Source organism: Mirounga leonina, unplaced genomic scaffold, assembly GCF_011800145.1.
Source record: "Mirounga leonina isolate KUSES-001 unplaced genomic scaffold, KU_Mleo_1.0 Mir_173, whole genome shotgun sequence".
NCBI lineage: Eukaryota > Metazoa > Chordata > Mammalia > Carnivora > Phocidae > Mirounga > Mirounga leonina.
In genome coordinates, this window is record NW_023270447.1 from 22,618,766 (window position 1) to 22,644,908 (window position 26,143).

At 34.6% G+C, this 26,143-nt stretch overlaps 2 protein-coding genes across 2 annotated transcripts in view; one reads left to right on the plus strand and one right to left on the minus strand.

Annotated features, from left to right (window-relative positions):
* Window positions 1-26,143, plus strand: part of ODF2L (outer dense fiber of sperm tails 2 like) — a 282,358-nt gene that overhangs the window by 33,658 nt on the left and 222,557 nt on the right. The window lies entirely within an intron of this gene.
* The window catches only part of LOC118020278 (calcium-activated chloride channel regulator 4-like), a 59,640-nt gene continuing 41,693 nt past the window's right edge, over window positions 8,197-26,143 (minus strand). The window contains 8 exon segments of the mRNA XM_035020202.1: window positions 8,197-8,256; window positions 8,348-8,568; window positions 8,908-9,012; window positions 10,094-10,271; window positions 12,649-12,849; window positions 13,692-13,786; window positions 21,426-21,573; window positions 23,479-23,603. Coding sequence (XP_034876093.1) covers window positions 8,197-8,256; window positions 8,348-8,568; window positions 8,908-9,012; window positions 10,094-10,271; window positions 12,649-12,849; window positions 13,692-13,786; window positions 21,426-21,573; window positions 23,479-23,603 — 1,133 coding nt within the window.

Genomic DNA, 26,143 nt, shown 5'->3' on the forward strand with positions numbered 1-26,143 from the left:
TAGGAATTTAGAATTTTCCCTCTCTGGTGTCTAATTTCATATCCATACTTGAAGATGTAATGCCTCTTTTTATATTTAAACGATCAGGATTTAGACATTAAGGTTCACAGTGTCAGGTTAGTAAAGTTTCAAAGGTTTCATTTTTAATGAAGAATGGTTGAATTATAATATACTTTTATGCATGTATCAAGATGATAATTTTTCTTTTTAATACATTAATGTGATGAATTGTGTTAATTTTCTAATATTAAACCACCTTTGGATTCTTGGTATAAATTCAATTTGGTTATAACACATTTTTTAAAAAAAATTTAAATTCATTTTATTTATTTTTATTATATCTTATTATTTTTTATATATTCTTCTGGATTTGGTTTGCTAATGTTTTGTGGTTTTTTCCCCCTAACTTTTCCAGATATATCACAATGCTTCCTCCTTTCAGACAGTCAAGGAGTTTTAAAAATCTTTCTGCCTATAAACAAAGGATTTTCTTCTAATATAACAGTCACTCTTTGTCTTTCTTAGAAAAAAAATCACACTATTGCTATATTAATAGCTGAATTTACATTTTATTAGAGAGTTACAAATTTGATTGACATAATACAGTTAAGTTTCTGAAAGGCTTTGTGTTGATTCAGATCACCATTATTAAGTGGTTAGTTTTCAAGTCCTCACAATACCATGTGCACATCATACTTTGTGGATATTCTTGATGTCACAGGCCAAATTTGGATTTCTTTGAAGGTATGAAAATATTTATTGATTTTTTCTTTTTTTCCCTCTATGCTGTGCTTTTTATTCCTGTGACTTTACTCCATACCTGGAAGCCTATACCTCCCACTCCCCTTTACCCATTTTGCCCATCCCTCCCACTCCCCTACATTCATTAATTTGTTTAATAAATATCTACTGGATATCCACTATGTGTCAAGTACTATTCTAGAAGCTGAGGATACAGCAATGAAAAAAAAAAAAAAAAAAAGCCCTGCCCTGATGGGGCATCATGGTGATGATAATCTTAGGACCTTATAATGTCTCAGAATATAAATAGGACTTTATTGTGATGTTTCACAATACATACAAAAAAACATTCTTGCTATCTAATAGTCATTTCATACCTAGGGTCAAAACTTTGGTATACCACTGTCAATCAATAATAAAAAACAAATTTGACATCCTTACTGTTTTAGACCTTTCTCGTTGAAAAATTATCTTTATTGTCCATTTTGATTATAGTTTATATAAACATGAAGTATTCATTCACAAACAAGAATGAAACCTAAATAATTCTACCATAAAATTATGTTTGTTGTGGATATATAAATATTTTTCAAATGGCTTGGCTGAATTCTGATTTTCTTAATATACCAAATGAATTTGTAGCACACTCTGAAAATGTTTCTTGAAATACCTTCAAGTACAAATATGCATTTTCTTTTTTTATTGAGTTAATAAATGGATTTTTCAAAGATAGGAAATAATATATTCATTTTGATTTACATTTAGCAACTAATTAGTTTATTAATTAGTATTAATGAACTCAAGTAGTTAGGAAATTTACAACTTTGTACATTTACTAAGAGTTTTGTTATAGACAAGTATAGCAAGTTAAATTCTAAATAAATGTTAATCAAGTATGTATATATTGAATATTATTTCTAATACACTTCCTAGTTTAAAATATAGATAAAATCACAGCTAGTTCCAAAATTGCCAAACTGGTTGTAAAAATGTTGGTACCCAGAGCAGAGACACTGGATTCCTGTGGAGGAATAAGCTTGGTTGCTTGTGCAATATTAGAAACCTCTGAGGTGAGATTAGCTTCATGGATGGCTTGAATTGCAATATAGAATTTGGTGCCATTTTCTGTTTTAAAAGGTTCTGGTTTAAATTCAAAATTTTCTATTGAGCCAGCCTCCTTAGGTATCAGACTAGTAGTGTTCACTAAAACAGCATTGTCAAAATCTTCTTGGAGGTCCAGGAAACACTTATTCTTATAATGTAGCTGTTGGCTGAAAAACAATAGATACTTCATGTATATTAAAATCACTAGGATGCCTTATTACCACCATATTTTCTTACACTTAGGGGCCCATCAGAAATGTACACTAGGATTTGGACATGGAAATCATAGATGTAGGTTTTTATGGTTATTCCATCTTCATTCTTTTAAGAACAAATATGTGAGTGGTTTTTAATCTAGTTATCTAACCAAAAAATTAATTCAAAATCTTATAGTACTAAAGAATGAAATCTAGATTAAAAAAAAAGATTTTATTTTTTTATTTTTATTTTTTAAAGATTTTATTTATTTATTTGACAGAGAGAGACACAGCGAGAGAAGGAACACAAGCAGGGGGAGTGGGAGAGGGAGAAGCAGGCTCCCCGCAGAGCAGGGAGCCCGATGCGGGACTCGATCCCAGGACCCTGGGATCATGACCTGAGCCGAAGGCAGTCGCCCAACCAACTGAGCCACCCAGGCGCCCAGATTTTATTTTTTTATTTGAGAGAGAGAATGAGAGAGAGAGAGAGCACGAGAGGGGGAGGGTCAGAGGGAGATGCAGACTCCCTGCTCAGCAGGGAGCGCAAAGCGGGACTCGATCCCGGGCCTCCAGGATCATGACCTGAGCCGACGGCAGTCGCCCTGAAATCTAGATTTTTTTAAAGAAATAGAAATCTAAAGATCTGAATCTACTTTTAGAACAAGGAACACAATAACATTCAAGTATAGGAAAGACATTCAGTACCCCACAACTGTATTATTTCTCATTAAGTTGAGAGGGAGTAATAGGAGAGGAGAGTGGGAGATCAGTAGAGTGGGAGACAGGGATAAGGATAAAGGGAAAAGGAAGCAGAGAGGCTAGGATGTGTACTAATTAAAATGTGCTTAAGAGCTTAGGCAGACTTTGATTAGTACCTTAATTCTACACTTTCTAGCTGTGTAACAAAGAAAAATATATTTCACCTTTTTTACCTTCATTTTCTTATCTATAAAATGGAGATTCAGTCATTCAATTCATTCAACAAATATTTATTGAATGCCTACTACTTGAGTGGTGAGAATTATATATAATGCATGAAAAGTGTTTAGCAGAATGTCTGGGACCTAAATGTTTGAAATATTAGTTATTATTATAACTTTGTCAAGAAAAGAAGGGAAGATGCTGACATAATTTTTTTATTCCAAAATTCTTTTAGAGATCTACCAGAACTATCAATGTAAAAATATGTTCTTTTTTTTTTTTAAAGATTTTATTTATTTATTTGACAGAGAGAGAGACAGCGAGAGAGGGAACACAAGCAGGGGGAGTGGGAGAGGGAGAAGCAGGCTTCCCGCTGAGCAGGGAGCCCGATGCGGGGCTCGATCCCAGGACCCTGGGACCATGACCTGAGCTGAAGGCAGATGCTTAACGACTGAGCCACCCAGGCGCCCCTATAAAAATATATTCTCACATTCTGAAATGCCATGAATAAAACATCAAATGTCTTTTTTTGAAGTGAAGACTATTTTTTCATGAAATGTTGAAAGTGTTTTAAGTGTGTGGTAAATAACTTCGATTTAGTGATTTAAAAAAAAATTCTGACCCTCTGCCTTAACATTCTAGTTTCTTAATAATAGGGCATATCAATCCGTTTTACTACTCCTCACACACACCCTGCATTCCATTTAGGTGGTTCTATCTATCATCTATCTATCTATCTATCTATCTATCTATCTATCTATCTATCATCTAGCTTTTATTTTAATTTAGATATTTTATTGTGAAATTTTGCTTTTTTGACCTTGATCATATTATTTGGTTCCTTCTCTCCCTGACTCCCTGTATGTGCCTCCCTCTCCCTATTTATGCAAGTTGTACTTATTCTTCAAGGCCCAACAGGAAGTCCAACATCTTCATGAAGACTTGTTTTCATATTTTATCCACCCTGATGACTCTCTGCCACGAACTCCTATTGCATGGAATGGAGTTTTCTAGATTATTTTATGGAAGTTCAATTTATCTTTCCAATTAGATCATATTCTTTGTCTTAGGACAAATGGTATGTCTTATATTCCTTTTGTATCAACTAGAGTATCTGGCACTGTGTTGGGTTTGTATTTGACCTCTTTACTTGTTGACCAACAATATAGGTATTAAGTTGATGCCTCAAGTGATAGAATTATAGAATTATAAAATATTAGAATATATAATTATATATACTTGTTTAATACTTTAATACTAGGTCACCTAGTAATTCTTATATTTGACAGGTATGGAAATTGGGTCCCTGAGAATTTAAGAACTTCATTGGATATTATATAGTTATTCATTTATTCTTTGAGATACTGCTACTACCTTCTTTTGCAATGCTTGATGGTAACATTTGATAGCAACTACAACCTCTTCTTATTTGTCACAAGGAAAGAGAGATTAGATTCCACCTAATTTTAGGCATTTATGGTTAAACATAGTGAAGTTCTTATCTCCCAGGGTCCAGATAATAATGCAATCTTTCTTCTTCTTTTGGTTCCTACAATCAGCATGAGGGCATTTATTATGAACCCAATCTTGAACTAAAGGCACCATCTTGACTGAATTGAATTCAGAATTAAAAATTTGGTCAGGTAATTTTATCTGTGGCTTTTTCAGTGGAGGTTTTTTCTTTTTTATTCTGCTATATCTTTACGGATCATAGCATGAAAAAATAATGTATTTCAAAAGTTGTCATGATAAGAGTTTTCAACATTGAAGTGCAAAAGAGCTCTTTGTGGGTATTCTGTTTTCTTTGGTTTTAGAATGATTTTTTCCTTATATAATATGATAAAAAGAAATACAGCTTTGAAAAATGCTATATAGGAAATGAAAGACTTTTGAGAGTATACAGTGAGAAGTTTTTTGTAACCCAGGAGAAAGAATACTGAACATGGGGCTTTTCAGCTCTGACAACCCCTGAGAAATTGTATATATTGATATTGTATATTGCTTTCATTTTCCCACCTTTAAGGGAAAATAGCAAGATTGGCTTTATCGCAAAAGAATCTACTAGTCTAGCACAATACTGGAATATGATAGGCATTCAATAAATACTAGTTAAATTCAGTTTAAAGTATAGATAAAAGTGACTCAACTTTCTAGAATGAGGACAATTTATTATAAGGAACTTTGAATGAATGAGATATTTCAGCCTTGTACTTTATTCAGACTCCATGGCCAAATTATTTATAAGTAGTGTTATTTATAAGTAGGACATTAGACAATTCCTAGCAAATGAAAGCCAAAGGGATTTCTTTTATATATTTTAAAACATAATATGAAACTTACCTTTTCCTTTATCAAGGACATTGCTAGGGGCAGTCCATGAAAGTTGAATGTGATCTTCTTTAACCTTAGCCTCAAGGTCTGTGATTTTGCCAGGTGGGAACACATGAGTATGACTACCAGCAGGAGGAGCTCCTGATACAGTAAATGACCCGCCAGAGGTTAGTCGGCTGAAGTCTTCTACTTTAGCTTCTGACATGTGTATCTTTGACTTCAGGCCCTGGGTGGGTTCAGTATAATTTTACCTACAAAGAAAGTAATTTTGTGACTTTTCATAATGCTATGTCTATTCTTTATCTTGTAATTTCATTTTGCAGCTATAGAGGGGTTAATATTGATTGTAGACATTGAAAAAGTAACAGCTTTTAGTGAAAAAAAGCTTGTTTTATTGGTGTCATTTTAAAATTGATGAGATATTATGCAATGTTGGAACTATCTCTTAACATACCTGTCTTTATTACTTAACTGTAAATTCTTTGAGGACAAGGATGGTGTCTTATTTTTTTAGCTACAGCATCTAGCACAATGCCTGCCATATAGGAAGGTGCTCAGTAATTTTTTTTTTTTAAGATTTTATTTATTCATTTGACAGAGAGAGCACACAAGCAGGGGGAGTGGCAGGCAGAGGGAGAGGGAGAAGTAGGCTCCCCACGGAGCAGGGAGCCCGATATGGGGCTTGATCCCAGGACCCATGACCTGAGCTGAAGGCAGAGGCTTAATCGACTGAGCCACCCAGATGCCCCAGTAATTTTTTTTAAATGTAAATGAAATGAACTGAGGGGAGATGTGAACAAAACATGTTGGAAGCATAGCCCTGTGTTAGGTCTTTTAATATAAATATGACTTTGAAATACGGAGATGATTATATAACTGTATACTTATGTTTTCCATAGTACGTAATATTTTCAGTGCTTAACCACTTGTAACTTATCTAAACAGATGACACATTTCTATCTTAATGTCACTTACCATTTTCAACATAGCCTGGTATATACAGAGCTTTGTTCTATTGTTGTCTTAAACTTAGTCTAGCCATGTTGTTTCTCGCCTGGGCATGTACTTTTAAACTGTATCTACCATTTCCATGGTATTCTGTAAAATATCTTGAGTAGACGCCATCATTCTTCACAGTATCAGCATCTGCATATTATAATATAATAATTAGTCATTCAACAGAGTAACAATGACAGTCCTAAGCACTGTTCATGAGCACTAGTGTTGGCAATCATTTTGGGAGTGAGTATAGCATAGTGGTGTAAGTACATGAACCCCGGAATCAGACTGCTTGGGTTCAGAACCTGGCCTGGCTACTTACTAACCTTTGACCTTGGAAAAGTAATTCATGGTAAATATTCAAATAATATTAGCTATTATTATTTCATATAGGAATCCTAACAAAATAAAGAAAATATAATTAAATTGGCAGAAACATATGCAAAACACTGACACTAATGAAAATAGAGAAAAATTATACTCAGTTTCCATGAAGACAGTCAAATTGTTCATAAAATTTAAAAATAAATGTGCTCATATCTATGTGTAGTCAAGATAGAAGAGTAAAAAATATTAAAACCATAAAAATTGAATTTGATTTACTTAAAAATTGATTCATTCACATACGTAGGAAATATTGATTTCTAAGTTATGTGACTGTAGTAGGATTTTAGGTTCAGTGGAAGTTGATGCAGATTTTTATTATTTGCACCATTGTCCCAGAGCTCCATTATTATTTGATGTCCATCTTTGGTTTCTATAGTGGCTGTTACGTTGATTCCCAGAACAGGCAAAAACCCTTGACTGACTTGTGCGTAAACAATCATTGGGCTAGGGTAATGTGTTATACTTTGGCTCATGTGAGCAGTTGGAATTACTGGGCGTGTGGTAGGACTTTTGCTCAAGTAGTCATTGTCACTGTTAGCATTTGAGAGTTGGCATGTTCATTTAGAAGGCCAAGTGTCTGTCTGAAAATCCAACATATCTATTTGAGAGTTTTTGTAATAGTTTCCTATTCTTGTTTGGAATACAAAATTATTTAGAAATTTAAGCAGAGTAACAGTAATGATTTTTAATATTCAGTTTTATAAGCTAGTAAACAATGTAGATACAAATCTCTATTCTGCTTGGCATTTTAAAAAAAAATTTATTTATTTTGAGAGCGAATGAGAGTGAGAGAGGGGGTGGGGTGGGGTGGTGATGCGGGGAGGGGCAGAGGGAAGGGCAGAGGGAGAGAGACTTTTTTTTTTTTTATTCACACAAATTTATCCCCCAACTTATTGTTTTTAATTCTGCTGTAGTCAATTTCCATCAAGACTCAAGGAGGGTTTTGTGGGGTTTTTTTTCCCCCAATTCTTCCAAATTTTCTAAAAGCACGTAGTGAGTCAGTGACATGGAATCCTGCGGATTAAGCCAGCTTTTGCGAGCACTCTATAAAGGCCCATACACGAGTTGTGTCTTTCCACAAGTTGTGTCTAAACATGGTTGTGTTTATTCGATCATAAAGCAAGGTTAACATGATTGTAAAGCAGGTTCAGGATTCCAAACTCAATGACATTTCACTATGCGTTTAACGGGGCTTCATACACGTCACACAAGACATGATATAATACAAAGTCTCACAACAAACAAGATACCATAAAGGTAAGTTAACGAACCATAAGTGAAGTCAGTCCCTGGGCACCACTGAGAAGACTCGGTCTGGTCCGGGTCAGCCCTCCATGCTCACTGCTTATTATGTTCAGTCCGTGGAGGAGCTCTGTTCTGTTCAAAGAGCAAGCGGGCAGAGCCCTCAGGGGCAGCTGCCAAGTCGTAAACTTGACGCTGAGCACAGAGCCTGACACAGGGCTCAGTCTCAGGATCCCGAAATCAAGACCTGAGCTGAAACCAAGAGTTGGGGCATTTAACTGACACCATTCAGGCACCTCTTGGCTTCTTTTTTGTGGCAGAGGATCTGTTGCTGCTTTAATATTGACAGTGTAGTAGATGTATCTTCATTTTTTCCCCTTGAAGTTGATTGATAAATCATGGAGAAAATAAAAAAATATTCTTACCTCTGCAATACCTGGTATTCGAAGACAGGCAGACCGAATATTTAGTTTATCTACTTTGAAAGCTGAGGGTTCATATTTTGTTCCTTTTGGATCTTGGAGAAGAATTTCTGGCTTTTGTATTGTCCATGTGACAAAAAAGAAAGTGTCATTTCCAATTGTACTATCTACAGGTACTGTACCATTTATCCATTCTCTTCCTATAATACTCAAGGCTTTACTCTCTGTTACATAAATAAAACAAAGAACAGAGAGAACCAATTTTTAATTATAGTAATGAAATTTCAAAGTTTTGTCAGTTCAGAGTAATTCTAAATTTATGTCTAAGATTTCAATGAAATAAGATTTTGAAGAATTTAGCAAATAAAAACATTTATAATTATAAATAATAAACGAATCAGAAGAAAAGATGGCTATGAGTGTCACAGAAAAGCAAATTCAGGAAGAATGTTTTTCAGTAAGAAATATTTTCAGGCAAAAGAGTTATTTATTAGAGAAAGAAATGACTAGGATAATGGAAATTTATTAAAAATGTGAAAAGGCAAGCAATTTTTCTGAGATACCAACCTGAATAGCCTGCTGAGTGATGCTGCCACTTCTAGATGAAATTCTACTGAAAGCATCAATAAGGTCATTTATGTCTTTATTGGCATAAAAACGATGTCCTCCTAAAATAGAATTGTATTTACTTTATAATACTAATTTTAACTGGGAAAATCATACTTGTTCTTGTGCTCTTATCAATATAAATTTGAAGAAAACTTAAAGAACTGGCCAAATACCATTGTTTTTATATCAATTATTAGATGTAAGGGCCTGCCATATTAGTAAAGTTGATCTAATCACTAAATACTGTTATAAGAATGAAATTTAAGACAATTTTTTGAACCAGCTGCTTATTTTTAGTTGTGTCTAAGGTATACCAAAACAATTTAGAGAATACCAGTTTAGAATTAAGTAAAAATTAAGCGAGAAAATAAATAGTATAGGAGTTAACAAAGAAATTATACAGGAGTAAGGAATGGAAAAGGATGGGTACACCTGGGCGGCTCAGTCAGTTAGGCATCTGACTCTTGATTTTGGCTCAGGTCATGATCTCAGTGTCGTGAGATTCAGCTCCTCCATGGGCTCTGCGCTGGGCATGGAGCCTGCTTAAGATTCTCTCTCTCCCTTTCTCTCTACCCCCCTGCCTTGTGCTCACACGCACACACATGCTCTCTTTCTCTTTCTCTTTCTCAAAAAAAAAAAAAAAAAAAAAAAGGCAATGGAAAAGGATGGATTGCTGGGGGCAAGAACTGGTAATCAGGACTTTAACTACAGCCTTGGGCAAATCATTTGTACTCTGTAGGTTTCCATTTCTTCTTCTATGAATTAGGGCTATCTGAATCTTGACTGTAGGATTGAACAGGATAAATATGAAAAAGAATTTTGAAATTACAATTGAGGAAGTCATTAGTAGCCATGGAGAAAGAAGTTTCAATTTGGTGGTATTGGTAGAAAGTGGTGAGAAATGAATGAAGACAGAGAATATTGACTAATATTAGAAGAAGCTGGTATAGGTAGAATTGCAAAGAGATGGGGTTGGGGAAGAGGAAAGATTAATTTGAAGGACAAGGACAAGGAAGGGACAAAGATTAAATTTTAGGATAGGAACTTTATGAGCAGGGTTGTAGTTTAAGGGGAAAGAGCCCTGGGAATAGGAGAGACTGAAAATATATTTTCTATTCAAACTATATTCCAAAGGTTTGCCTGTCATATTTGACAGGGTCTCCAGTTTTTTGGCAGCAAAATGTCCCAGAGCTATGGTGTGGATGATTGCACCACTTTGCTTTACCTCCTCAAAGCATGAGCTTATGTGATCATCTTCCCCATCTGTTAGTAATATGATTTCAGAACCAGAAGTACTCTGGTTAGTGTGGATAATTGCCTGGTAGTGAAAAATCAGAATATCATATCTCAATAAATTTAAAATAAGAATAAACCTACTCTTTAGTCTTGAAGAAGTCTTTAGGCCCAGGCATCAGAGCAAGCAAAAGGAAATTTTGCATTGTCATTCCAGGCTGAGTTGGCATAGAAATGAGTGTAATGTACAATGGTCTTGTGGGTTTTCAAAGACAGAGTGTTAGCAGTGCTTCTAATCCTTTCAAATATATTCAAGCTACCCAAGAGAGGAGAATAAAACACTTAGAACCATGCCTAGCAAATAGTAAGTACTAAGTGAATGTTAGTTATTATTATTCCAGGAGATGCTTGAGGTAGAGGCAAATGACCCAGGCAGTTTTGGCAGCATACTAGACAATATTTGCAAAGTCATGACTAAAGGCAGGTATGCAAAGTTAAATTATGTGCCTTTTTATGTATTTTAGTTGATCACTGAAGAATGTGAGCATTTCCTGGAAAAAACATTGAAGTAAGAAATAGGAAGTTCATAAATTTATTATTACAATTTTTTTGGTCTTTTCCTGACTTCTATCAAGAGTATTGACTAAAAATCTTTAATCAGACAAATTGAGAGTAAATTCTACCTCTGCCATTTGCTAAATAGAATATCTAGCGTTTAGTTCTCCACCCCCACCATATATAATAGAGTTCTATAAATAGCGCAGTGTAGTGATTAGCTTTTTAGATTTTGGAATAAGAAAGACCAGGTTTTGAATCCTACCTATATTTGCTAGTTACTAACTATATGATCTTAAGAATGATACTTAATTACTCTGAACCTTAGTTTCCTTATGTGCAAAATGAGTGTAATAATACCTTACTAAAAAAGTAATGGTAAGGATAAATAAGATCATACATGTATTTAACATAGGCAATAATGTAGTATATGCTCAATAAATTTTAGCTGTTATGATGATGATTATATAAGTAAAATACTATATATTGCTATGGTTTCATTTTTTTTTTTAAGATTTTATTTATTTGACAGAGAGAGAGAGACAGTGAGAGAGGGAACACAAGCAGGGGGAGTGGGAGAGGGAGAAGCAGGCTTCCCGCTGAGCAGGGAGCCCGATGCAGGGCTCGATCCCAGGACCCTGGGATCATGACCTGAGCTGAAGGCAGACGCTTAACGACTGAGCCACCCAGGCGCCCCACTATGGTTTCATTTTAAAAGTAATTAAGAGATATTTATAACTTTGAATGTGACTTAACATAATCTGTTCAGCAATAAACTCTGTGGTCAAAATATCCATAGATATATATCAAGATATATTAAGAAAAACATACAAACCAATATGTACAAACATTAAGACACATTTCCAAGATATAATACTATCATATTTTAGAAGTGAATAGACATATATAAGAATTTAGTTTATTATAATAATAGCAGTCCTTCCTTGAGCACTTATCTTACATAATTCTCATAATTAAATGAGATAGGTACTGTTGTTTTCCACATTCCCTTAGTTGAGTAAACAGACTTTCTGAGTTGATAACTTACCCAAGGTCATTTAGCTAATAAATAATAGAGCCAGAATCCCAGGTTTGCCTGAGATCCCAGGTTTGGCTGCCACATACATCCTCCAGGCCTGCGTGCCTCCTTGAACCAATATGCTTTGTAAAAAATAGACTCCACGAGAAAGCTCAGAGATAGCATTAATTAGTGGCCTGGAAAAGGGTAATGATCTCTACTTTTTTTAGCTGAAGCAATGGGAGGGTCAGTGAATGAAAGCAATTTTCTGTTTTTGTGACTTAAAAAATGACAATAAATAGGCTTAAACAGGTTGGAAGAAATTCAAATGCATACCGTAAGGCAGGTTAATATAGTGCTGAAAAGTTGCTCTCAATATTTTATTTCACAATTTTTATTTCATTAAACTTCCACCTGTGTGTCTTGGGTTTGGTACTATCCTGCCTGAGGAACTATCCTTGTGATTTTTAACTGTCAATTTAATTGATGAACTCGGGTTTTCTTTATAGCCTGGCAACAGTGATAGTTTCCCTCTTCCATAGCCCCCTCAACAGCATTATTGTTTACTGATAGTCGTTCAGATGGTGGGAGTGATAAAGAAATGGTGAGCTCCTCAAGAAAATTGCAGTGATAATGTGCACGCTGGAGTTTTCTTCCCTTGCTTAACCATTCACCAATGCAACTCAGTACCTCAAGAGTACATTGGTGGAATAACCACACTCAGAGAGGCTACCCAGCTGTAAGCAACAGACAGTAGGGGAGTCTTTTAAAAAATATACCATTTAGATAAGGGACCTATGAACTCATGACCCTTGTTCAAAGATAGTGGGGTAAAAATAAAAGCAATGGTAAATGGCAAGTGATATTTAGAAAAGTATTTTTATTTTACCTGGAATCCTGCTCTGAGACCACTGCAAATTGAAGTTCCACCACCAGCTTCTTGAGGCAGGTTTGCAGTGATCTTTTCGTAAGCATTATTACCAATTATTTCTGTTAGGTAGTTTTGGGTTGTAGCAAAATGTTCAAATGTGACCATCCCAACCAAAGATCCCTTTTCAATAATTAGAAGCAAGTATAGTTCTGCTGCTTGCTTCATTCGAAAGAGATAAGATAAAGATATCTGAACAATTCCCGAGTCTCCTCAAATCTTGACAGATTGGTGAAAGACAAAGTTGTTCATGGGCCAGAGATCTTGATAGTATTGGTTACTGTATTTTAGAGTTTGACCCCCTTTATTTTATTAAAAGAAATAATATTAAAGAAAAAATGGAAAAATCAGTCATGTTATACTTAGTAAAGCCTTAAAAATCTATGCCTTTTTATTTAACAGTTTTATATTCAGGAATTTCTGCTAAGAAAATAATTTAAAAATGCGTACAAAAATGTTCATTGCAGCATAATTTTTATAACAAGTTGAAAACTCTAAAATGTCCAATGACAGGAGGCTGACTAAACTATGGTATGTGCATATGATATAATCATTAAAAATTATATCATGAAATCGTTTTTTTCCATAGGGAGTGTTTCAGGTATGGTAAGTAAAAAAATCATATTACAAAATATTATACAAAATATAATCACATTTTTGAGGAGGTAAAACAAATACACAAACAGAAAAAAGACTGGAATGACATATGCTCAATGGTGGAATTATGGATAAATTTTTTTTGTTCAGTTATAGTATTTCTAGTTTGTTAGAACTCAAAGTTAAAGAATAAACATAATCCATCATCCAATCATCTTAATATAACAATTATTTTTATTTTAGTGTATTATCTCTTAGTACTTGTCCATGTAGAATCATTGTACTAAAAGTTATTAGAGTAATAAATACATATTTTAGGTAGCTTAATAGAATTAAACCTAAGATTAAATTATATTTCTAGTAGCTTAACTACTTAATTTAAGAGAGCTGACAAATAAATGTCTTACCGAACTCATGCTTCCAGATTTATCAAGTACCAAACAGACTACTCGCTCTTTGGACTTCAGCAATGAAAATGTAGGATGAGGTGGTGGATCTGTTCCTTTCATGGGAGATGCATTCCAAAAACCATCAGAGTCCATAACTACATCCCATGTGCTTCTGCTACTATGCATTTTGTTTTATAGGTTTGGAGCTTCTGTATTATGAGTTTTTGCTGTACAAAATTCAGTTACCTGGAAAAAAATCAATTAGAAAACACTATTACAATAATTGGTAAGCGTTACTTTCCTTTCCAAATATGCAGCTGGCTGCCACATACATCCTCCAGAGATTTTATCTCCTGACAATTAAAAATTATTTCATAATCTAACAATCTCACATCCATTTTGCATACCTCAGTAGAGAAGAAGCAAGGTGAAACCATCACTGGAAAGTTTTTTTGTTGATTCTTTTAGGTATAGGGAGATCATAGATCATGGCAGGTGGGGGAAACGTGTGGCTGGTACAACTGCTTAACTTAACTTCTTATTTTCCCTTCTGGACTTTGGATGACTCAAGCTTGAATTAAGTTTAGTAGAAAAGGGATTGGATTTGCAATAATTTCTAGCTGCCCTTTAAAAGTGGGATAAAGAAAATGACCTTTAATTGCCAAAGTGTTTTCTATATCTTTATAGTTGACCAAAAAACTTGAGAACAGATATTTTATTTATTTATTTATAAGATTTTATTTATTTATTTGAGAGAGAGCACAAGTGGGGTGGAGGGGCAGAGGGAGAAGGAGAAGCAGACTTCCTGCTGAGCAGGGAGCAGAGGGCTCAATTCCGCAGCCGGCTCAATCATGACCTGAGCCGAAGGCAGATGCTTAACCTACTGAGCCGCCCAGGCGCCCGGAGAACAGATATTTTAACAAGCTGGATTATTTTTGGCTCTAGTGAACGCTGACATAAAATAATACTACTGAGAAAGTAATGAAAATGTAGGGAGAAAATGAGGAAATCTGATTGCCGCTCTTTCAGTTGCAAATGGTGAGTTGTAGCCAGCAATTCTGCCAAATGATGTTTCCTTACTGTAGAATCTGTGAAAATTCTCCAAGTTTTGAAAACTTAGTAACTTGGAAAAATGTTCCCATAAACTAATGCAGCATTCAAGAAGGAATTCATCTTGCAGTAAGCCTCAGCTTATTAGAAATATATTTTTTAAAGATTTATTTATTTGAGAGAGAGAGAGAACTAGGTGAGGGGCAGAGGGAGAGGGAGAGAGAGAATCCTCAAGCAGACTCCCTGGTGGGCACAGAGCTGACCTGGGGCTCAATCCCAGGACTCTGAGATCATGACCTAAACCGAAATCAAGAGTTGGATGCTTAACCGACTGAGCCACCCAGGCACCCCGAGAAATATTTTTATAAGTGGCATTGCATGTTTAAAAATGTCCTCCCAATATAGAGTTTCCAGATGTAAGCTCAAATTTAGAACTAAATTATTAAATTTGAATACCTTTTATTTAAGTTTTAAGATTTTGTTTTCCTTCTAATATGGATGATTGACAATGACTTCAGAACTATTGACATATCCCAGAAGGAGTTCATTGCATGGGAGAAAAATACAGTTTCATTTAAAGTGGTGATTGATAATCAAGTCTTGCTGATATGAAATGCCCATCAAATCTGGTCCCTCTTCCCCTGCCACTGACACTGCCTTTATTCAGAGACTTCAGCTCTCTGATCTGCCTATTGCTGTAGCCTTCTGGCTAATCTCTCTGCCTCCTGTCATCTCACTCCATTTTACTCCTCACTGTTAGTACAATTATCTTCCTGAAAGAAGTAAGCTGATCATATCACCAATCGGAAGCTGTTAAGATAAAATCCAAATACCTTAGCTTTGTAGGTTCCAGTTTGTTCTTTCAATCTTGTTTCCTTCTCCTTGCTTTCACCATCCTCTGCTTATACCACACTGAGTTTTTTCCTGTTCTTAGAGTATGCTAGAAATCTTCACAAGGGTCTTTGCTAACGCAAATGGGAGAAGAGACAGGAAATCTTGTGCAAATTAGAAAAAGGTGACCTGTTCTCAAGTTTTCTTTTCTTTTTTTTTTTTAACTGCTATTTACCTGAAAATTGTTCTAGTAAATATTAAAATTTTTAGTGACCATGATGCAGATAATTTGGGTAGTGCTCAACTTGTACAATCATGCATGGCATTCCTACACTTTTCCCTACTCTTTGCTTTTATAAACTGTTTTTTGTTTTTTTGTTTTTACTTAAAATTGCCCTTCCTATTCCTGCTTTGGCAAATTCATACTCATTCCTTTTCAAATACAATTTTTTTCATCTCTTTAGAAACAATTTTCTGACCTCCAGGTGGAGATGTTTGCTGTTAGTTCCCTAGCACTTGGTTTATATCGCTTTGTACTTTGTATTCATATATATATTTTCTTATTTCTCTACCTTTCTCCTAAACTGAGTCTGTCAAGAACAGTTATCTTTAATTATTTCTGTATTTCCAGCTCCTAACACAGTGCTGGGCATGAAGTGGAAATAATGAAGTTGAAGGGAAGGAAATCATGGAATTGAACATTCGGTATTTCAGGTCATATTTCTCTTGGGTGAACTGATGCCCTGGGTACAGATGCTATGCAATTTACTTAATCTGTGTTATGATAATTAGAAGTTAGTGTTATTTTGGATAAGATGTTCAGTATTTATCTCTGAGACATGGCTTATATAATTAGTTCCATCCATATTTCAGCTATATGATCTTCTTCATTATTATTCGTCTTTCAGGTAGGCAGCATGAGTTATTTCCTGAAAGATGCTTTTGGGATTTATAGCTTGGTATAGACAGTAGGTATTCCAATTATCCTCTCATATCACATGATCTTATACCTACTTGGATGCTGAATTCTGACAGCAGCTTAAAGTGAACTTTCTTGACTCGTATTTCAACTATTTCTAGAAGGGACCTTTTTTAGACTAGAAAACAACTTCTACTTAAATATCTAATTAGGGGGCGCCTGGGTGGCTCAGTTGGTTAAGCGACTGCCTTCGGCTCAGGTCATGATCCTGGAGTCCCGGGATCGAGTCCCGCATCGGGCTCCCTGCTTGGCGGGGAGTCTGCTTCTCCCTCTGACCCTCCTCCCTCTCATGCTCTCTGTCTCTCATTCTCTCTCTCTCTCTCTCAAATAAATAAATAAAATCTTAAAAAAATAAAAAAAATATCTAATTAGGTTCTTTTAAGAGTTTTAGCAAATAGTAAGTCTATATTTTGATTCAAGTTCTTCATCATTAATGCCCTGGGCTCTAAAACAATTTTAAATTTTATTGGAAATAATAAGCCTTTACAAACCTCTACCCAAAGAATTATTGTTGCTAGTGATTTGGTATATGGAATATTGCTTCTTTTAAATAAGTTAGTCCTACTATCTAGAGGTAGTATACCTTATTTTGATTAGTTTTTTATAACTTTCATATTTAAAAATCTTTTTTACATACTTAGAAACCTTCATTAGGTAACTACAATATGTTTACATTAATTAAGATTGGACTTATCCAGGAAAGAGACAATTGACTATTATCCAAATATTTTAAAAATTTTAAAAACTAAAACTTTAAAGTTTATTTTATTTTTTTATTTTTTTTTAAAGATTTTATTTATTTATTTGAGAGAGAGAGAGTGAGAGACAGAGAGCATGAGAGGGAGGAGGGTCAGAGGGAGAAGCAGACTCCCCGCTGAGCAGGGAGCCCGATGTGGGACTCGATCCCGAGACTCCAGGACCATGACCTGAGCCGAAGGCAGTCGCTTAACCAACTGAGCCACCCAGGCGCCCTTTAAAGTTTATTTTATACTCACCTTGTGCTAAGCACTGTGATCATGCTTTATTCATTCTACCTCTTGTGAACCTAATAACAATAACCTGTGAAGTATTATAATTCCCATTTATGAGACAAGAGAACTAAATCTCAGATTTAGCAGTTTGCTTGTAATGACACAGTTTGAAAATGACAGACTGGGTTTTGATATCAAGTCTTTCTGATTCCAAGGCACCTGTTCTTATCCACTCAAATTTATATGTTGAAACCAGATATTTCAGGTCAAACATTAGCTTTAAAACTTGAATTATTGTGTTATTATTTTATAATTGATCAGACTGGTAATTGTGAACTTTTCCCTTAAGTTTGTTGTGTAGAAACAGAGCCATGTACGTTTGCACGGTATCACTTTGCAATAGCTTGATGTACTTTAGTGTAAAGGTACTAGAAAATCTAGAGTGTCAGTACTTTTCCAAAGCTATGGAATGAATTACTTTGGAAAAGTAGAATGACTAACACTTAGAAGAGAGAATTAAAAGTAAGGTTGTAGTTTTAGAACTACACAAATCCACAGAAGTCAAATGAGGGAAGGGATGTTGTAAGAAATTATGTGACATCAGTGAAAAGGGTACAGTTCTACTTCTGAAGAAATGAAACCGGTTTATAAAAAAAAGTGGAATAATTTCCAGACAACCCTGACACAGGCCGGAGAAAATGGTCTTTAGTTAATTGCCTGAGTAATCTCCTTCATTTCTTTTGGTATACATAATTACATAGTAGAAAATACAGCTTCCCTAATTAATTTTTCCTGAAGTGTTCCTTTGTGAAACTAGAAAAAGAAGGTACTTACAGAATCGAGACTTTGCATGAACATTATGGAGTCCCTTGCAGTCTGGGATTTTTTCTGGGATAAATGTACACTTTGCTGCATACAGCCCTGTCTGTGAGTCACGCCTGCATGGCCTTGTTATACAGCTGTTTCCCTGACATTCCTTGAAAACCACATTAATGCCAGTAATATGAGTTGAACATCTATGATGAAAGAATTAAGTTACTTTTATATATGAAGACCAGAAATCATGAGAAAAGACTAGCATCCTCAATCTTTCCCTTAACGATAATTGCTACAGATCATGGACAAACATTTCATTTTGATAGAAGTAGTCACAGTGTCCTGCCTCTATTTACAATTGATGTCAATAGGAACAATCATGCCAGTTTATAGTTATTAACATTCATTGCCCACTAATGTAATCAATAAATCTATTATCCCTGTGACCTTGAACTAAAGATAATTCCTAAGCTATAGGGATGTTGTAAAGATGAAATGAGTTAAGAGATGCAGAGGAGTTGCTTCCTAGTGGGGATGAGAGAGTCAACATAATGCTAAAAACCCTCTTAAATTTCTATGTATGTGATACAAACACATACACACATATTGCTATGTAGTTATAAACATATATACACATATACGTGTATACCATACATACAAAACCATGTGTGGTTTTGTGTTTATAGCATTTTGCAATTTACATTTTGAAAACCACTGAGCTAGATTGAGGGACAAAATAAAAATAAACATTGCATGGAAATGCTTGTGCATTCAAACAAACTGTTTAGTCTTTATGATAAGTAAGATAATTGTCAAGTCCCAGGCAGGGAATGGGGGGGTGGAGTATGGGTAAAAGATTCTAAAGAGTTCCTATTTATCTGTAGGACCTACTTTTATTCTGCATTAATATCAAGTGTCAGGATATTAATCCACTTAGATAAAATTTTTTGTATTGCAAGGATTAAAGGAGATGGTGAGTCATATATTCCAAGAGGGTTAGCTCTGGGGTAAGCCTGAAAATGAAACTTACACTGCCTCAAACAAAGTGCCTGGCACACAGTAGGAGTTCATTAAACGTTATTTTAGATAATTGTTTTTACTAATATATCTCTTTTTATGACTGGTAAGAAAACTTACTCATTTTCCATTGATTTATCAAAAATTTGTTATTTGATACATTCTTTGTTGTTACTTTACTCTGTGCCAGGCCCAAGTCTAGGGGAATAAAAAAAAAAGTCAGTCCTTGAGGATCTTAAAGTCTAGTGTGGAAAATAAAATTACATAGACCACTACTGCTCCGTGTGAGAGAAGGCCATGTGTATTGCTTTGGGGACATTCTCACATTTAACACCAAATGGAGGGAGAGGAAAAGGACACTTGGGGAACAAACGTTTAAACTGAGTCTCAAAGAATGAACAAGCATTGTTTGGATAAGGGAGGTGGTGCAGGTAGGAGTTGCATGAGGTGAGAACCCTATCTGCATGAGACTCCATGCAGCTCAGTAGGGATAAAGCAAACAACATGAAAGACATGGGGAGAGGCATGTTTCTCTCACAGCTCTTTTCTCTAATATGTTTTTTATCCCAAAGACTTGTTTCCAATTACATTGATTTCTGTTGTTCTTTAATACTCTTTAAATACTCCATATTTAAATATCTCATCTATTTATTAATAGGACCTGTCTAAATCCACCCAGAATTATATTTATATTTAAGGAATATAATAATAATAAAATATTTATATTTCAAAAAATCATGTACCCACTTATCCTTATGAAAAATACTTTTTTAAGCTCAAGATAAAATGAAGAATAAAATATATTTAACATGAAGCTCTAGTAGTTTAATTGGTTTCATGGAACAGATTCACCTTAAAGAGTTATGAATCAATAGACATTGGGTAGGGTATGTGCTATGGTGAGAATTGTGAATTGTGTAAGACTGATGAATCACAGACCTGTACCTCTGAAACAAATAATACATTATATGTCAAAAAAAAAAAAAAAAAAGAAGATAGTAGGAAGGGAAAAATGAAGGGGGGGCAATCGGAGGGGGAGATGAACCATGAGAGACCATGGACTCTGAGAAACAAACTGAGGGTTTTAGAGGGGCGGGGGGTGGGAGGATGGGTTAGCCCTGTGATGGGTATTAAGGAGGGCACGTATTGAATGGAGCACTGGTGTTATACGCAAACAATGAATCATGGAACACTACATAAAAAACTAATGATGTAATGAATGGTGACTAAGAGAGAAAAAAAGAGTTATGAATCAAATGGAATAAAGGAAAATAAATAAATAAAATGAAATAAAGGATATGATAGGAACTTGAACTCCAGTTCGCAGATATCTTAAGGTTTAGGCTACAGCTTTTTCCTTTTTCCTCTGACAATAACATATTTTAGTACAGTCCCCATGAATACCGAAATGAATCCCAATTCCTGATTGATCTTGATACCAAGGTAGAATCCCCAGAAATATTTGGACATATACATACTGGGGCAGGTTAGATATTGCAATTAACTGTATGAGCATTCAACCACTGAGATAATTTTTTTTTCCTAGTATAGAAAATTTAAAAATAATAAGTGAAAAGTTTTGAAAACAAATTTGTTCAATAAATGATACCTTGTTGCTTCAATAGTGTTCCGTCTGGAAATACAGAATGGCCAGTCCACATTATACTCATCAAATATTCCCCATCGGAGGTGGGCCCACTCATGGACAAACACTCTGCCTATGAGAGAATATTGCCACTTATAAATTTATATTTACAATATTTTAATACAGTGTCCATGTATTTTATGTTTCCCTGCCCCAGATCCTTAGCTTAACTGAATCAAAGAACTTTAGAAATTGATACCTTTCGTTAGTTCAAAAATGTTGAAATGGGTTCGTATTTATTACTTATTTTTTCAATTTGTTATTATTATTTTTAAACACACACAAAGAAATATAATTTTGTTGAAATAACTACTATATTTCTAGATAAAGATGTTAATCAGTACTTATTTCTCTTTTTAAAAAATCTTTAAAAATACCATTAATCACAGTGTCGTATTTGTTTCCAATGGAAATAAAAATGGAAGTATAGGAGATAACCCTACCTCGGGACCAGGAGATACGCAAATTATTAATCAACAAGAAGTTTGGAATAAAATGTATATATTGTCCTTTTTCCCGACATTGTCCATATTGAAGTGTATAGGGATCATCTCCATATTTTAGGTAAGGATTGGCAACTATGACATCTGCCTAAAAAGCAGAAGAATAAGCAAAAACATCACAAGAGTGATAGAAACAAGGATTTCTTTTACCTATATTAAGACAAGTAATATTACTAATTTAATTACTAAAGCAGTGGCTAGGAATTGTTAAAATATTATGAGTATTAATTTTTAGGAAGCACAGGAAAAAAAAAGTGTAGGAGCTAGATAAAATACCCTACCTGGTCATATGATTCTTGTTTTGGCATTAAGTACTCAGATTTTGACTTCCAGGTCATTGGAATTAAAATGCTTACATTCCTGGGGTGCCTGGGTGGCTCAGTCGTTAAGCATCTGCCTTCTGCTCAGGTCATGATCCCAGGGTCCTGGGATCGAGCCCCTATCGGGCTCCCTGCTTGGCGGGAAGCCTGCTTCTCCCTCTCCCACTCCCCCTGCTTGTGTTCCTTCTCTCACTGTGTCTCTCTCTGTCAAATAAGTAAATAAAATCTTTAAAAAAAAATGCTTATATTCCTGAAATAAACTCTTTGTTTGGTGGCATGAAATAGGTAAGTTGAAGCTTCAGTTACCATTTCCTGACAAAATATGGTAACAATTTCATAATGAAATGATCATGAAAGTGTATATAAGAACAAGAAAAAGCAAATCTAAGCTCCCTTTCCCCAAATATTTTGGCAAAGCCTAACTGAAAAATAAGTTGAATTTTACTCTATCTCTTTAGTCTGTAAACTTTTCATTTTCACATGCCCAGAAATCAACTCTTATTTTTTACCTATCCAGACCTGCATTCAGTATTATGGACTGGAGAGGGGAATGAGTTCTGGGTGAGATATAAAGGTGATTAAGACTGGGAGCTTGTTGGCAAGTTGCTTATTTAATTAAACAGAGGAGTTGATAATTGGGTTGAGAGTTTAAAGTTTTGTAGATTTTATACTTTTTAATTGAAAAAAAAAAACCACTTTGCTAGATTTGAGTTACTTTTTCATATGGAGTGTGTTCATAAAAGGCAAAGTTTTACCAAGCAGTAAGGAAAATAAAAATATATAGGTCTCATTGGCTTCACATTCCAGTTTTACCAGTTATTTTAAGACTGTACGAATCATTAGCTTCTCTCATTTATGCAACAAGGGTAATAATTTACCTCATAGGGTTATTGAGAGGATCAAACAAGATCATATATATTAAAATGCTATATATAAAGTGTTTTTATTATACTGACTAACCCAAATAAAATTAAGAAGTAAATCAACTTCAAAAATATGTAGTATTTTCTTTAAAATCAAATACATCAGAGTTTGTTAATTTTTCAGAGTTGAACAAGTACAACTGAAAAAATGTATAATGAAGATCTAGGGCTTAAGTGTAGGTTAGCTATTTAAACCTTATAAAAATAACTTTAGGGGCGCCTGGGTGGCTCAGTTGGTTAAGCGACTGCCTTTGGCTCAGGTCATGATCCTGGAGTCCCTGGATCGAGTCCCGCATCGGGCTCCCTGCTCCGCAGGGAGTCTGCTTCTCCCTCTCCCACTCCCCGTTTGTGTTCCCTCTCTCGCTGTGTCTTTCTCTGTCAAATAAATAAATAAAATCTTTAAAAAAAAAAAAAAAAAAAAAAAACTTTACAAAAGTAAAATTTTAAAAGAATTCTCCAGTAGGGCTAAGGTCTTTCTGTTAGCTTAGTAAGTTGAAGAAATACTGTAGTTTGGCCTTTTAATAATTTATTAGGGGAATGACTAATACTACTAATATATGAGAAATCATAGTTAAACTAAGCAGATGTTAATCTTGACAATTTAGATACATATTACATAAATGATGAATATTGTCAAAGCGGTTTTGGAAAGTTGTAACTCTGTGAGAGCATATGTATGTGCCTTGGCAACATGGATGGAAAATACTTATTGGAATAAAAATAAGTGTGTAATAAAAATTTCTCCCTTACCTTTATGTTTTGAATGAGTTTTTCATCTTCTTGTACCCTAGGGTTAATTGCAATGACAATGCCATCATATCCATTGTTATTCAAATTTACCATTGAGCTTTTCACTCCAGGCAAGAGATGTAGAGCTAGGAACAGAATAACATACAGATTGCGCACCATTATTGTACATTACAATAAACCTGTGGAAATGCAAGGAGAGTATTTATGTATCTCCTTAACTCAGGAATTTGAATCTAGATCAAAATATTTGCATAAATATAACATTATGAATTACTAAAATATTTTGATGAACTTCCTTATCTCACCTCCTTATCCTAAAGATTTAAGTTGTTAAATAGCAATAGGGATTATGCTGAACATATTTATCATACTTTCTAAGACAGTTGAGGTCTTAAGTACTCATTGAGTTGAGTAATTCTTTAGATTGTGTAGTTGTCATCCTCATCATGGTGGTTAGTCATGGTGATCATCATCAAGAGATTGTCCAATCCTGGGATCTTTTCATAGAAAAGCACTTTATGGAAGGATGAGGAACTGAAATAAAAAGCACCAGGAAAGAGCAGACGAAAAAGTTGTGTTTAAAAAACAAAACAAAAAACAAATGAAGGAACTGGAGTGGGAGTAGCAATGAATTAGGGTCAAAGACTTCCTTTAGGTGGGAATGATATAAGCACAATGGTCAGGGTCAACTATGGATCAAGAAGAAAATGGGTTTTTTGATTACCTTCTGTGATAACTACTTGTGTATCTCAGTTTTCAAATAGCATTGAATGCTGTAAGTCTTATATAACTTGAAAACTTAATATGCTTTTAAAACATTTAAAAAAAAATTTTGTATTTTTATTTATTTAAGAGAGAGAACATGAGTAGGGGGGGCAGATAGGCAGAGTAAGAAGCAGACTCTCCAATAAGCAGGGAGCCCGACATAGAGCCCAATCCCAGGACCCTGAGATCATGACCTGACCTGAAGGCAGACGCTTAACTGACTGAGCCACCCAGGTGAAAACTTAATATGCTTTAATTGAGATTTCTTTTTTGACTGAACACAAATCTGCCAATGTCCCTTAGCTTAAAATAGTTGTACACATAGCATTGTGAGCTGGCTTTGGAGTCAGATGAATCTAAAGCTGACCCTTGCCTTGGTCACTAACAGTCACATGATTCTTAATAAGAGGTGTATGGCTCTTTGGGAAGCACTCAATACAAGACTCCTGGCACCTAATGAGCACTCACTAAATATTATTCATTATTATTAAACATTATATATTATTTTATGAATACAAAGCTTGTTATAAATTTTTCCAATTATATTCTATATTTTCACTGGCTTGTTTTGTAAAACTTTAAATATAGTCTTCCAGCGTTTAACTGGGAAATAGTGTCTCTGAGCCTATCCCAAAAAGACTAGCATAGGAACTGTCAGAAGTGAAAGTCTTAGCTCATTGTAATGTTTTTTGACTATCTTCATTTATTGATAATATTCTTTACTCTTAGTCCAGCTTAGGTGTGTTCTCACCCATAAAATCTCAAATTATCCACATTAAAAATAATCTTTCTTGTACTCATTTGAATCACTTATTACATATAAACTGTATTGCATTTGTTTTTATTAATATACATAGTGTACCTCCCCTACCTTCCACTATATATGTAAATTTCTTGGAGGAGAGAGATTTATTTATTTATTTAGTTAGTTAGTTTAACCTCTCTCACTCTGAATTTTCTAAACTGTAAAATGCAGACAATAATAGCTATCTGGAAGGAATGTTTGGAGGTTAAATGAAATAAAGTGTGTGAAAGCACTTAGGTGTACAAGTGCCTAGTATATAGTAGGCCCTCAATTAATATTCCTTGATTTTCATTATCCCTTTTAATTTATATGAAAAAAAAATACATACATGAGTGCTCCTATGTGCCAGGTTTAGTGCTCTGCTCTTTAAAGACTACAGAAATGAGTAAAACACAAGCACTATGTCCAGAAAACTTGCAGACTCATTAGCATGAATTAGATTAGAACAAAAAAGAACTGAAATACAAGGTAGAAAAGTTCTATAAGAGGGATACAAATACAGTGTTAGGGAGCCAAAAGTTGGGGAATAGATTTAATATGATGAAGGGAAATCAGAAAAGGCTTCAGGAAACTAACGCATGGAGAAGTTTATTACTTAGCTCTAGATCACACTTTCAGGAAGGAGCAAATTTGGAATTTGAACTCAGGTCATCCAGTTTCAGAATCTATGTTTTTAAAGTATATATGACTTTTACTACTTCTCAAAAGGGTAAGTCAATGAGTATCAACCTTGAAAATTATTGTGAAAGTAGTTTTTTTGTTTCTATTATACACTAGTAGTTGACAGTAGAAGATTCAAGAGAATGTAAATTGCTATGATTAATTTGTATGAATCAATAGATTTTTTAAAATCTTGTTTCAATTTTAGATTAAATAATGGAATTTTCTTTTGGCTGTTATGAAAACTTAAAGTTACTAATTCAGAGATTTATGAACTATCTCAGCCCATATAACCATTCATGCTCCAGTACATTCTTAGATGTCACAGTTAATCCCTATAGAAATTATGCTGGAATTAACCAACTGTTAGACAAATTTGAAGTTGAAGAATGCAGTTAATTCGCAGCTTAAATTCTATGTAGATACTCCCTCAGA